This window comes from Macaca mulatta, chromosome 7 (assembly GCF_049350105.2).
Source record: "Macaca mulatta isolate MMU2019108-1 chromosome 7, T2T-MMU8v2.0, whole genome shotgun sequence".
Taxonomy (NCBI): Eukaryota; Metazoa; Chordata; class Mammalia; order Primates; family Cercopithecidae; genus Macaca; species Macaca mulatta.
In genome coordinates this window covers 26339130-26354386 of record NC_133412.1, presented here as the reverse complement: position 1 = coordinate 26354386, position 15257 = coordinate 26339130, and the positions used below count along the sequence as shown (strand labels likewise).

The window sequence follows — 15257 nt, the reverse complement described above, 5'->3', positions numbered from 1 at the left end:
ATCAGTAGCTCACTAGAGAGGAAATAATACTCAGATGAAAAACATTTTATCTCTTTCTCAAAACTGATGAGGAATGTTAAAAGAACAAAAAAGAAAACTTTGCAAATATATATGGCACCAAAGAACTGGAGCCAGATGTTTGACAATGTATTTGCTTTCTACTTCTGATGCTGTTATCCTTGTACTTTACTTAAGTGTATTTGTTTGATTTTTGAGATGCAGAATCTTTTTAAGTCAAAATGTTTTCCCTGTTTGCAATTTCTGATTGTTTTTAGACTCTAGACATCTTTTAGAAATCAAATAAATACTGACCTGTATGTTCTGTTACTTTTTGTAATATAATATTTCAGGGCATTTTTATCTGAGATTTATTTTGTTCCATGGTAAAACAAAATGGAGTGGATTTTCAAAGTAGTTAACCAGTTGTCCTAACATTCTTTCCCTGGTTTTTGTTTCCATTTTAGTGATTTGCTGATTTCTTTTTTTCTTTTATTCTTTCTTTTTTTTTTTTTGTGACAGAGTCTCGCTCTTGTTGCCCAGGCTGGAATGCAGTGGCACGATCTTAGCTCACTGCAACCTCCGCCTCCCGGGTTCAAGTGATTCTTCTGCCTCAGCCTCCTTAGTAGCTGGGATTACAGGTGCCCACCACCACGTCTGGGTAATTTTTGTGTTTTTAGTAGAAACGGGGTTTCACCATGTTGCCCAGACTGGTCTCAAACTCCTGACTTTGTGATCTACCCACCTCGGCCTCCCAAAGTGTTGGGATTACAGGGGTGAGCCACCGCGACCGGCCTACTGGTTTCTTATATGCTGTTTTGGGGCTATTTGTTTTGTTCAGTTTATGAGATTTTTGCACCTGTACCATGCTGTTTAATTACAGGAGTTTTAAACATCCTTACCAGTGTTTTAACATTGGGTAACATAGATCATTTCTTTAGTCTGGTATACGTCTAATTTTAAATGATAGAAAGAATCCAAAAACTTGAAATCTTTTAAAACGGCTTTATTTTATAGAATAGGTTGAAAAGTAAATGAGATTTTTAAAAAAAGATTATATACAATGTAAAAGTCTCATTTCACCCCTGCTTCTCCTTGACTTCTCCTCTCCCCCTATACCTCTCCCACTTTGAGTAAATTCTTGTAGTCTTCCAGAGTTTTTTTCACTTCATTATAAGTAAATAGATGTATATATCTTATTTTTGTTCTTTCTTTACAAAAAAGAGCATATCTACTGTGTTCTCTGCTTTGCTCACTTACAGTGTATCTTGGAGACATTTTCATAATTTCCATATTGCCACGTAAAGGGCTTCCACACTTTTTCCTTTTAGACAACTCGTAATATTGTGTGGATATACCCTTGTTGATTTCTGTAGCCTTATCAATGGATACTTGAGTTGTTTGCAAACTGTTGCTGCTGTAAACATGCTGCTGTGTCATTTAGAAATGTGTATGTATAGAATCAATTTCTAGATAAGGGACTGCTGAGTCAAAAGGTAAATTCATGTGTTGTTTTGGTAAATATCACCAGATTGTATCAGTCTGCATCCTCAACAACAATGTGGAAAGTGCCTAGTATCATACGGCTTCAGATACAGTGTGTTTTCAGGATTTGGGGTGTATGTCAGTTAGATAAAAATTATGTCTTAATGTAGTTGATCATTCTTCCATGTGTTTAAGGAGCATTTGTATTTACTTCTTTTCCTGTGAACTTACCTGATCCTATACTTTGCTCATTTTTTGAATCTTGATCTATTTCTTTCTTTTTTGAGGTACATTTTAAAATCAGTTTGATCAAGTTTTTATCAAGTTCCTGAAGTTACTTGGAGCCTTTAATATGTAACGCAAGTTGCAAATATTTTGCTAGGTTTTCCTTTTTATTTTTTACTTTGCTCATTATTATCATGATTATTGCCATGCAGAGTTTATTTTTAAAATAACATTAAGGCCGGGCGCGGTGGCTCACGCCTGTAATCCCAGCACTTTGGGAGGCCGAGGTGGGTGGATCACCTGAGTTTGGGAGTTCGAGACCAGCCTGACCAACATGGAGAAACCCCGTCTCTACTAAAAATACAAAATTAGCTGGGCATGGTGGTGCATGCCTGTAATCCCAGCTACCAGGGAGGCTGAGGCAGGAACATTGCTTGAACCTGGGAGGCGGAGGTTGCGGTGAGCCGAGATTGTGCCATTACACTCCAGCCTGGACAACAAGAGTGAAACTCTGTCTCAGAAAAAAAAAAAACGTTAAGAAGTTTGTATTTATAAATTGACTCTATTGGTCCTTTTTTTTTGATGGCTTCTAAAGTGTTTTAAATCATAGTTGGAAAAGCTTTGCCCCTACTCCAAGGCTGTAAAGGAATTTGCTTGTTTCTTCCTCTAGTGTATTCATGGCCTTGTTTCTTTACATTTAAATATTTATTCCATTTGGAGTTTTTCTTGGTATATGATGTGAGATATTATCCTACTTTGTATTTTCGAAGTGACTTTAAAATCTTCCAGCACCATTTGTTGAAAAGTTTGTCTCTTCTTCAACTGACTTTAATTACCTTTATCACTTAATAAGTTCCCAAATATATTGGAATCCATTTCTGGACTTTCTATTCTGTTCCATTGGTGTCTATAAACTTAGAATCAGCTACCTTTTATGATATGTCATCTTTCTATGCAAAAATAGTATGTCTTCCTATTTTTGAATCTTTTTTTTTTTTTTTTTTGAAACGAAGTCTTTGTTGCCTAGGCTGGAGTACAGTGGCACAATCTCAGCTCACTGCAATCTCCACCTCCTGGGTTCAAGTGATTCTCCTGCCTCAGCCTCCTGAGTAGCTGAGATTACAGGTGCCTGCTACCACGCGTGGCTAATTTTTGTATTTCAGTAGAGACCAGATTTCACCATGTTGGCCAGACTGGCCTTGAACTTCTGACCTCAAGTGATCCACCTGCCTCGGCCTCCCAAAGTGCTGGGATTACAGGCGTGAGCCACCGCACCTGGCTTCAATCATTTTTTGGTGTTCTTTAGAAAAGTGGTGTAAGGCAGGCATGGTGGCATGCACCCATAGTCCTATCTACTTGGGAGAGTGAGGTGGGAGGAACGCTTGAGCACAGGAGTTTCAGGTTACAGTGAGCTATAATGGCGCCACGGCACTGCAGCCTGGGCAGCAGAGAGACCCCGTCTCAGTTAAGCAGTCAATCAATCAGTCAGTCAACAAATGGAAGTGTTGCAAAGTTTTCCTTAAATAAGTTTGTACATAGTGGTAATTTCTAATATTTTTTTCCTTTTTATTATTGCAAATGGGGTATGAAAACTTTAAAATTTTTAATTTTGTGCTACTCATTTAAGAATCTTTATATATTCAGAGCTGTAGCTTCTGCTTTGTTTTGTTCAGTATACCCTCTTTCTATCAACAAAACTCTTTTTTAGAAGAGCTGACAAAAAGTATTTAGATGTCATGAGGTTATTGATTCATTAATGAGTTTATTGGAATACTTGCACATTTGGCTCACGTGAACTTTGTTGGGACCATTAGTTTGGGGGTTTTAATTTAATCCTGGTGCTTTATGTCTCGAAGTGTAAGAATCAGATTGCATTTGTTTTTAAAGGAAATAGTTTTACTATTTGTAACACCATTAATGCATATATACTAATTCTGGTTTACAACAGCAAGCGTAAGAATTCAGGTGGTTCCAGGTCTTTGTGTGCATCTGTTTGATTTCAGAATCCAAGGCCTGCGTACCAGCACCTTCTCTCCAGGTCTGCTTCCAATTTGCAGTTGTTAGAATTTTGGAGTAGCTGTTACTGAAGATCATATTTTTCATATCTTTTAAGTGTCTTGGTTAAGAGAGGCATTTTCTGTTAGCTGCATTTGGTACTTAAGAGAGGGAACTTGAAATGTCTTAAGAGTCTTAGAATGTGTAATTTTTTTTTCTTGCCCACATGAAAATTGAACATTTTGCAGATTTGTTAATGGGATTTTTTGGTCTGTTTTGGCTGCTATAAAATAATGCTGTAGACTCAGTGGCTTATAAACAACAGAAGTTTATTTCTCTCAGTTCTAGAGGGTGGGAAGTCCAAGGCACTGGCAAATTCGATGTCTAGTGAGGGCCTGCTTCCTGGTTCCTAGGTGACTGTCTTCTAGCTTTGTCCTTACGTGGTGGAAGGGGTGAAGGAGGTCTCTGGGGTTCCTTATATGAGGTCACTAATCCCATTTATGATGGCTCTGCCCTCATAACCTAGTCACCTCCCAAAGGCCGCACTTTCAAATACCATCTCATGGGCAGAGGGAGTGTTAGGATTTTAATACATCAATTTTGGGACATAGAAACATTTTAGTTCATAACATACAATAATAATACTAATTTATGTGATTGAATGAAAAGCTTATTCTCTTAAATCTTGGAAACAAGATTTTTATTAAATAATTTTCCTAATTGTTTTATCTATTTTATAAAAAAATAAACTGCAAGTATGAGAAAACTTACAGTAGTTAAAGAGTAACTGGGCACGGTCACTCATGCATGTAATCACAGCACTTTGGGAGGCGAGGCAGGAGGATCCCTTGAGCGCAGGAATTCTAGACCAGCCTGGACAATATAGGCAGACCCTGCTTCTACAGAAAATAAAAAAATTAGCTGGGTGTGGTGGTGCACACCTGTGGTCCTAGGTATTTGGGAGGCTGAGGTGAAAGAATCACTTGTGTCCAGGAGGTTGAGGCTGCAGTGAGCCTTGTTGGCACTACTGCACTCCTGCCTGGGTGACAGAGTAAGATCCTAACTTAAAAAGTAATATGAAAGGCCAGGTATGTGACTCATGCCTTAATCTCAGTACTTTGAGAGGCCAAGGTGGGAAGATTGCTTGAAGTCAGCAGTTCAAGACCAGCCTGGGAACATAGTGAGACCCCTGTCTCTACAAAACTACAGATAAAACAATTAGCTAGGTATAGTGGCATGTGTTTGTAGTCCCAGTTGCTTGGGAGGCTGAGGCAAGAGAATCACTTGAGCCTAGGTGTTCAGGCTGTAGTGAGCTATGATCAAGCCACTGCACTCCAGCCTGGGCAACAGAGCAAGATCACGTCTCTAAAAAAAAAAAAAAAAAAAAAGTAAGTAATATGCAGTTCCCCCCCAGTGGTAATATCTTGCAAAACTAAAGTGCAATATCACACCCAGATATTGGCCTTGATACAGTCAAGACACAGAACAGATTCATCATCACAAGGACCCTCCTGTTGGCTTTCATAGCCACACCAACTGCTCCTTATGCCCTAGAGTTCACTGACCTGTTCTCCCTTTCTAATTCTGCTGTTTCAATAATTTTGTATGCCTTTGTACTGTCTTTGGGATTGGCCTATTTCACTTCCATGGTTCTCTGGTTGTTGAGTTTATCAGTACTGTCATTTATTCCTTTTTGTGGTTGATACAGACTTCTATACTATGATCTGGATCTGCCGCAGTTAGTTTAACTGTTCACCCACTGTAGAACATCTGGTTTGTTTCCTGTTTTCAATTTTGTGAATAAAGCTGCTAATAAATATTCATGTCGAGGGGAAAAAAGTAATGTGCATTAATCGTCTCATTTTTCTATTTTACTTATAAGTACCTTATTTGTCAGAAACTTGATCTTTAAAATAAGTGATGCACTTCGTGAAAATTTATTGAATTGTACACTTGTGCGTACTTTTCTGCCAGTATGTTATATACTTGAGTGAAACATTTATTTAAAAATAATTAGATTTTTTTTTCCCCCTCTGGGGTTTACTTAGGTTGGATTCAGATGCCGAGGACACAGTACTTCCTCAGAAAGAAGACAGAATTTGCAAAAGAGACCAGATAATAAGCATTTAAGCTCTAGTCAATCCCATAGAAGCGATCCTAATTCTGAATCTTTATATTTTGAGGTATTTTTTTCAAACTCTATTTGTAAGCTGTTATAGGAAATGTTCCCATTAAGAAATTAATGTGTTACATTGTGAACATTATGAATACTTATGTCTTAACATGTGATTCTAGTATTAAATTATAAATTACTCAGAAGTATTAACTCATTTTTGTCTTGGTTATATATATTTAACATTAATTTTACTGATGTTTATTTTTATAAATTTTTGTCCTGTGTGTTCACCACATTGAGGTAATGTGTAGAGGTAGAACTTGATTTCATGTGGACTTTATTTAGTATGGAGCTTTTTCACTTAATTTTTGTTGTTACTCAATTCATTTGAAAGGCTTTTCAGATTTGAGTAGTTCAATCTAGTTAAGTTGTGCTGTCAGCCAGGAGAGTTTTAGAGGAGGAGGAAAGATGTTTTACTTTCTCTGATAGACAGTTCCTAATTGCACTGTTATTCATCGAACAGATTCTGATTGGTGGTCTATATGTGTGCAGTAAGGTGCTCTGAATGATACATAAAGGTGAACAGACCTGCTATCTTCGGGAGCGTTGCTGTGTAGTAGGAGAACGTAGGCATATACACACCTAATACTTAGTTGAGTGTGGTTAGAGTTGAGCGCAGAGACAGGTCACTTTGGGTTTGTGGCAGGGTAGGTAACATTTGAAATGAATTTAAAGAACAAGTAGAATTTGTATGTGTCAAGATGTTTTTCACCACATATCTCTGGAAACTCATTTGAGTAGCTCATTTTGGTTGGATCATAAATTCTATTAAATGAGTTAATAGATGGAGATTAAACTGGAAAACTTACTTGAGGTCAGAGGATAGAAATGAATAATATGCCGGGTGTGATGGCTAATGCCTGTAATCCCAGCGCTTTGGGAGGCCGAAGGTGGGGCAGATCACTTGAGGTCAGGAGTTTGAGACCTGGCCAACGTGGTGAAACCCCATGTCTACTAAAAATACAAAAAGTTAACTGGACATGGTGGCAGGTGCCTGTAATTCCAGCTACCTGGGAGGCTGAGGCAGGAGAATCACTTGAAGCCAGGAGGCAGAGGTGGCAGTGAGCTGAGATTGTGCCATTGCTCTCCAGCCTGGGCAACAATAGCAAAACTCCGTCTCAAAAACAAAAACAAACAAAAAAAAAAAACAATAATATGTTAGATAAGTTTAGTAATTGAGTCAAAGGACTTGAGAGTATCTCAATTACTCTATCAAGAATAGTTGCAATATATCCAGATCTGGCAATAGTAGTACATGTATTCAACTGTACTATTGGTTCTATACTTATATTTAAAGATACTAGATATAATTTTCAGGATAAAGGAAGATATTAAGAACTTAATTTCAATGGAAAAATTTTTAAACCTTATTGACAATCATGTGGAGTAATGCAGAACAAGGAATATATTAATAGAGTTTACATGAAGCTGTCTATTAAACACTTTTTCAAATTATCTGAATGTGATAAAATCCAGTTTGAATTTCTTTTCAATTACCCACCCATCTGAAGGTAGAACTATTAATAAAAATGAAATAGTAGGTGCAGAAATCCAAAAAATGGAGATGTGTGGATATGCCGCCATCCTTGAATAATTAAATTGTTTATGTTTTAGCATGTGAGAAATGACATTTCCTCTTTAAGACCGACTTTGAATAATTCAGTAGTAGAATACAAGAAATAACTTCCTCATTTTTCAGTACTTCTAAGCATTAGAAAAAGTTTTTTTTAGGAGTTTGCCTTGAACTCTTTTTACTTAAAATGTGAAATATTTCAGGATGAAGATGGGTTTCAAGAACTAAATGAGAATGGAAATGCTAAGGATGAGAATATTCAACAAAAACTTTCTTCTAAAGTTGTAAGTGACTCTTGAAAAAGAAAAGCAAAATATAACATCTTTTGAACAATGGCTATGTTGAAGGGAGATATTAAAGATAAGTGTAAAGGCACATGGAGCAGCAGAGTGTGCAGGAGATGGTGTTTAGTACCTATCTTTAATATTTCTTTCCAGCATAGCCTGCACAAAGATAATTCCGTATGAAATCCACAGTTCTGTTACTAAAGTACCATTAATTAAATGACATCATCATGCAACATACAGTCTGTACTGAAATTTTCCCAATTGTTTCAAAATTTTACTTTGGAGATATTTTGTTTTATTTCATTCAAGGATCCAGGCAACCATCACCCTCTGCATTAAGCTGTTTTGTCCCTTTATTATTTCCCAGTCTGAAATGGTCCCACTGTCAAATCCTGTTCTTTATGACATTGAATTCTTTCTTTTTTTTTCTTTAATGACATTGAATTATTTGAAGAGTCTAGTCCAGTTATACTGCAGAACATCCCACATTCTGGATCCTTTTTCCTTATGATTGACTTTTATGGGGTCACTAACAAATGTTTTTTTCTGGTTATCATAGTTGGATGATTTACCTGAAAACTCACCAATCAATATAGTTCAGACTCCAATTCCCATTACCACCTCAGTTCCGAAACGTGCAAAAAGTCAGAAGAAGAAAGCTTTAGCAGCAGCCCTTGCCACAGCTCAAGAATATTCAGAAATAAGTATGGAGCAAAAAAAATTACAGGTACATATTCCTTTTTATGAACAAATGTGATACTTTACTTGCTAGGTTTGATGGAATAAATAGAAGGAGTGATAAATATAGTCATCTTAAAATGCCACACTTTGATACTGTAACAAAAACATTAATTTTTTATATTTATTTTGTAGGAAGCTTTATCAAAAGCAGCTGGAAAAAAGAATAAAACACCTGTGCAGCTAGATTTGGGGGACATGTTAGCCGCTCTGGAAAAACAACAGCAAGCAATGAAAGCACGGCAGATTACTAACACCAGACCTCTGTCATATACAGGTGATGTCATTAGTCTGAGCAATTTGCTGTTTGTCTCTGGTAATATATGTTAGATGTTGTTAATTGAAATTTTAAAAGTTTTATATATGTATGTATATATGTATGTGTGTGTGTGTGTGTGTATATATGTGTGTGTGTGTGTGTGTCTGTATTTTAAGTAAGTCAGCTTAAACCACAAACCTTAAAATTCTCCATGCTCCTTTTCTTTCCACACCTAGTCCTTTAACATATCCTGTCTGTCCTGCCTGCAAAACATATCCATACTCTAACTACTCACCAGATTTCCTGCCACCACAGTAGCCCCCATTATTGTATAATACTATACTGAGTAGCCTCCTTACTACTACCTGTTTTTCCCTCCCCCCAACCTCTAGTCTGTGTTAAAAGAAGTGACCTTTTTAAAATGTAAGCAGGATTATATCACTTCACTGCTCAGAATCCTCTAATAGTGTTTCATTTCACTTGGCATGAAGCCAGGCTCCTAACTAAAGCCATATTTTAGCTGACCCTATTACCTTTTTGCCTTTGTCACCATTTTGTCCTAACACACTCTGCTCTAGCCATGTTAGCAGTCCTCAGACACACCCAGCCTGATCCTAGCTCAGTATCTGTGGGCTTGCTATTGCCTTTACCTCGGACGCTCTTTCCCCAGGTATCAGCATAGTTTGCTTCCCTCAGGTTCTTTAGATCTCTGCATAAATGTCAGTTGGTATGCATTTTGACTCACCCAAATTTTTTTCTTTTTCAAAATTGAAATTTAAAAAATCACAAGTAATCTGGCTTTCTTACGTTATCCAGTTTAAAACTCACTTGCAAACAAGGGTTTTTATCAGATTGTGTGTGTGTATATGGGAAAATGATCTGGCTTTCTACTGAAACAGTAATTTCTATTTTAACAAACCTTGTCAGATTTAGAGCTCAGCTTTTCCATGTTCCCTCATTTCTTTTCATTGTCTTTTTAGAGGGTGAAGAATAGAACAAAAGAACAGGAAAGGTACCAATGTACAGTACCAGCACCGATGCTGAGAGGCAAAATTGAATTTTGTGTTTCTTCTGATCCTATGTGAAGGGACTATTACTTATTAGAAAGATAAATTACAATGTATAATTTTAACCTGTGTGCAAAATGTTTAAACCTATCTAGTTACCAGTCCACTGTCAACCTTTGCTTTGAGTAACTATTATTACAAATAGTACTGAATGTGTATAAAGCTTTAGACTTGCATGTTGAGCTGGGGAGAGTGGCAGTAATCTCTCACTGAAGAGGAAAAGTAGGGAATAAAACTGAGTTAGCAATGTGCTGGAGGGGTGTGGCCTAGTAGCTAAAAGCAGGGGCTCTGGAATCCAGTTGCCTTTGTTTGAATCCTGTTCTTCCATGTGTTTCACTGGCAAGTTACTTAACCTTCCTGTGCTTCAGTTTCCTCACATTAATGTGAGAGTACCTGCTTCAGGATTGTCTTGAGAATTAGATGAGATGATATATGTAAAGTACTTAGAGTATCCGGGTTATAATCACTCAATAAATGTTTAATATTATTATGGAGACGAGATTGTTAACCTGTGATACGTCAGATGGCTTATTACAACTTCGATTTATTTAGTAACTGTTAATGTATTTGTTTATATATGTACATATATACAGTATATATACCATATATATTATATGCATATATACAGTATATGTACCGTATATATTATATACATATATGGTATATAATGTATATGTGTTATATGTGCAGTATACTGTATATGTTATATTATATATGGCATATATACTATATACAATACACTATATATGTAATATACATATATACAGTATATACTGCTAAATATATGTTTGTATATACACATACTGTTAATATACATATATAAACATATTTAGCAGTTGCTAAATGTTAATATATAATTATTAGAAATTATATAACTATATATTGTTTTATATATATCTTTTTTAATATATTTATACCCATATGTACACATGTTCAAGAAAAGGATGAAACTGATCATGATGAAGAAGGATTATAGGGATATGATGGATCTGGAAACAGGTCAAGGATGACTCCAAACTCTCTGTCTTGGATGACTGTGGTGGTGATAAGGGCTGCGATGTTACTACACAAGATAGGGATTATAGAAGAATTTTGTTGGGAAGAGCAGATGCTGCCTGTTGTATTTTAAATGCTAGCACGGGAGATTCTGGTGGTTCCTATTTAGCATATAGTTATGAATGTATAGTTTAGGTTACAAGTCAGTGAGTTTCAAATACAGATGATTGTTGAAGCTGTGGAAATCAGATTGTTGGGGGAAAGAAAAATTAGGAAAAAGATGTTCACAGACAAAGCCTTGTGGAATGCTCACATTTAAAGGATGAGAGGAAGAACAACAAGAAACATAGATTTGAGAAAGAATAAGAAAAATAAAGGAGTGTAATGTTACAGACGGCAAGGATAGAATTTTGAGGAAAAGGATGTAGTCCTTGGTACCAAATGCTGAAGAAAACTAGAGTAGAGTGAAGAGTCAGAGAATTATATTTGGCAATTGCAAGATTTTATGTGACCTTGACAATAAGTTTCAGGAGAATGGGTTGGGCAGAGGTCAAATTGTAATAATTTGAAAAGTGATAATGAGAGAAAAACTGTTTAGAAGTTTAATAGGGAAGGAAAGGGGAATGATGGCACCTTAGCTTGAGGGGAAGTCAGTCAAGGGAAGGGTTTAGTTGGTTTGTCTTTTTAAAAAACCCTTTCTAAGTTTTAGATAGAAGATTTTAGCATCTTATTAGGGGATCAAGAAAAAAGTCAGGGGTCGGGGAGGAACTTGAAAGATGCAAGGGTATAGGAATAGAGTTAGATCCTAGAGAAAATGAGATAGAATATTAAGAATAGAGACAGTCAGTGAGCGTTGGACACAAGTAAGGATGTCTGCCACCCCCTTTCAGGTGGTTTGTAAGTTTGTATTGGATAGCATCTTCTCAGGGAAGTGGCAGGAAAGCTCTGCTAGAGTGAGAGGATTGAGTTTGGGGATTTAGGAATAGTAAAGGATTGGAAGAAGCCAGTGTAAACTGAGGGTATCAGCCAGACATAAAAGAATTACTGAGGCCAGGTACAGCGGCTCACGCCTGTAATCCCAGCACTTTGGGAGGCTGGTGCAGGTGGATCACAAGGTCAAGAGATTGAGACCATCCTGGCCAACATGGTGAAACCCTGTCTCTACTAAAAATACGAAAATTAGCTGGGCGTGGTGGTATGTGCCTGTAGTCGCAGCTACTCGGGAGGCTGAGGCAGGAGAATTGCTTGAACCCAGGAGGCAGAGATTTCAGTGAGCCGAGATCGTGCCACTGCACTCCAGCCTGGGCGACAGAGTGAGACTCCGTCTCAAAAAATAAATAAATAAATAAAAATAATTACTGAATGGGACTGAGTACAGCTGAGTGGGTAAAATCATCATTCTTTACTGACCAACTGAAATAAGGAGAGAAGTGATAGATAAGATATCTTACATAAGGACAAATACCAGATTCAGTAGGAATAAGAACGAGTGCAGCATTGTGAAGTTTCAAAGGTAGAATGGTTCTGACTGAAGACCAGTTGCAAGGAATTGCCATGTTTGAGGGTTGTACAGTAGAGTAGAACTAATTATTTATCCCTCTAGTGGACCTCTAAATTGGTTAATTGCATTGGCTTAGTCTCTAAAGGATAGGTAAAAGCTGTATCTGAGGGACACTGCCTAGCCATGTGTAGTGCTCCTACTGTTATGATGTCGTTTTTTCCATGGGAGGAGGATGTTCTTGTTTTTGTAGTTATCATTGGAAATTTTGAAAGTATGTGGGATTGGCCCTAATGGTGAAACTAATGTTCCTCTTTGTTTTTAGTGGTTACTGCAGCTTCTTTTCACACTAAAGACTCTACTAATAGAAAACCTTTAACCAAAAGTCAGCCCTGTTTGACATCCTTTAATTCTGTGGACATTGCTTCTTCTAAAGCAAAAAAAGGAAAAGAGAAGGAAATAGCAAAACTAAAACGACCCACAGCACTTAAAAAGGTAAACCAAAATCTGGTGGGATATTTATTTTATAAGATGAATAAGGATTTTAATCTCTTTTGTAAAAGTAGGTTGTGGTGTCTTAGCTAACAGATTGTTGTGAGAAGTATTCATACACATGAATCTTGACGATAATGTGTTAATTAGAAGCTCAGGATATCATCAGTATCATGACTGTCTTTCTGTGTAGAACGGGACCCTGGAAAATGAATTATTTCTATAAAGTTAAAAAAAAGTTGAATATTTAGTATCCCAAAACATTAGACTCCAGGAATCAGAAGCCCTGGATTTCAGTACTAACTTCAGTGCTATATGTCATTTTAGGCAACCATTTTACTCTCATCCTTCTCATGTATAAATTGGGCATCATATTTTATTTAACTCACCATTGTTAAGAGGTTCAAAATGAGATAATTTGGTTCCAGATAATTGAAAACTGTAGAATGTCAATCAAGTGTAACTGTATGACCTGGGTTCTAAACTTTTTAATTTACCCATTTAAATTTAATTTAATTTTTTTTTTTGGAAACTAGTTTGTCACCCAGGATTTAAAGAATCAGATGGGTATGGTTTGATAGCTGTATATTCTATAATATAATTGCTTTTCTTTATTTTGTATGCAGTACTTCCTTCAACTTACAGTGTCTGAAATTACGTTTGCCTTTTTGCCAGTTAGCCAAACTTCTCATGTTCATGTTTAAGTGAACTACTATACCTGTGTTTAATGTATATTGTCATCATTTGTACATAGTTGAAGAGTTATCAGTAATTAAAGACTGGTATAACTTTTAGGTTATTTTAAAAGAAAGAGAGGAAAAGAAGGGGCGCTTAACTGTGGACCATAATCTTTTGGGATCTGAGGAACCAACAGAAATGCACTTAGATTTTATTGATGATTTGCCACAGGAGATTGTTTCCCAGGAAGGTAAGGAGGTCCCCCTTTCTCCTCTTCTCATGGAATGGTCTGAAATATTTTAATAGATATGTAAGCTATCACTAGTTATGCTCCTGATTGAAAGATGTGCTCCATATTTTACATAAATCTCTTTATTTTTTAGAGTGGTTTCTTTTAAAGATGCTTTTGTAGGGAGATGGTTAAAGAGAAGGGGACAGATGTTATATAGTAGGCCTATGACATTTTTGAGGCTTAAATCCTGAATTTGTAGTGAACCCTCAAAATTAAGATCTCACGAATGCATGAGATCTCTGGAATTGTCACAAGTATTTTCATTTTGTTTTCTTTTACGTCCAGAACACTGTTGGCTATCTTTCTTTGTGGGGCTATTTTTCATCGAGTCATTTTTGTTGATTTTCTTGCTTTTGTGGAATTAATACATATGCCACAATGCCACAATGAATGCAATTGCAAAGCAGAATCTAGTTGGTCAGTAAGATTCAGTGTCATACATTAAGTAGCAACACATGATTCCAATTGGTAACTTAGCAAAACCACAGATTTCTTCTAATATTTATACCACCACAGAAGAAAGATTTTTCTGCTAGTATATCTTTATTGCCCAAGTTTTTGCAACACATTTAAATCTGCTTTACATGTAGATTAAGCAACAATGTTTCATTGTTTTTAGAAAAATGAGTTGATTTCTAAGGATTGTTCACCAGAGAAGTTTGTTTAGGGTTCGCTTTTATTCTCAGTTTAATGATTCCCTGTTTTTAGGTGTAATCATCCATCCATTCATTCAGCAAATGTTTACTGAATGCTTACCCCATGTATTTTAGTAACTAGAGTAGCAAGAGGACGTTGGGGAATGTAATAAAGATATATATATAGTAGACAGGTCCTGCTGTTGAAGAACTTACAGCCTAGTAGGAAGGTAAGAAGATACATGTGGGCTGGGCGCAGTGGCTCACGCCTATAATCCTAACACTTTGGGAAGCCAAGATGGGCAGATCTCTTGAGCTCAGGAGTTCGAGACCAGCCTGGGCAACAAGGCAAAACCCTGTCTCTACAAAAAAAAATAGAAGAATTAGCTGGGCGTGTTGACTTACGCTTACAGTCCAAGCTACTTGGGGCACTAAAGTGGGAGGATTGGTTGAGCCCAGGAGGTCGAGACTGCAATAAGTGGAGATCATGCCACTGCACTCCAGCCTGGATGACAAAGTGAGACCCTGTATCAAAAAGAAAGAAAGAAAAAAAAAACCATGTGTAACTTTGCTAATTAATGGACTAGATATACAAATACGAGCTAATTTCCTGAGTTTGGCTGTTTGGGAAAGAAGCAGTAACTAAACGAAGGAGACAGTAGAGTCAAGAAATGGCATTTAATAATGTGGCTTCTTGAACACAGAAGCAAAGACCAAATAAGAGAGAAACCGGGGTGGTGCCTGGAGAATCAGGAGTGGTGTGGAGAGGGTGAGGTAGAATTTGTCATTGCCAGCAATAATGGGAAGTTTTAGATTGTTAAAAAAAAAAAAAAAAGATTTCTAAGAAATAGATGGAAAACTAGA

General features: G+C 36.7%; 1 protein-coding gene across 1 annotated transcript in view; it reads left to right on the top strand.

The window, feature by feature from the left end:
- SECISBP2L (SECIS binding protein 2 like) overlaps positions 1-15257 on the top strand; it is a 56483-nt gene that overhangs the window by 21982 nt on the left and 19244 nt on the right. The window contains 6 exon segments of the mRNA NM_001258064.2: positions 5751-5885; positions 7655-7735; positions 8298-8465; positions 8612-8753; positions 12622-12791; positions 13584-13716. Of these exon segments, the coding sequence (NP_001244993.1) occupies positions 5751-5885; positions 7655-7735; positions 8298-8465; positions 8612-8753; positions 12622-12791; positions 13584-13716 (829 nt within the window).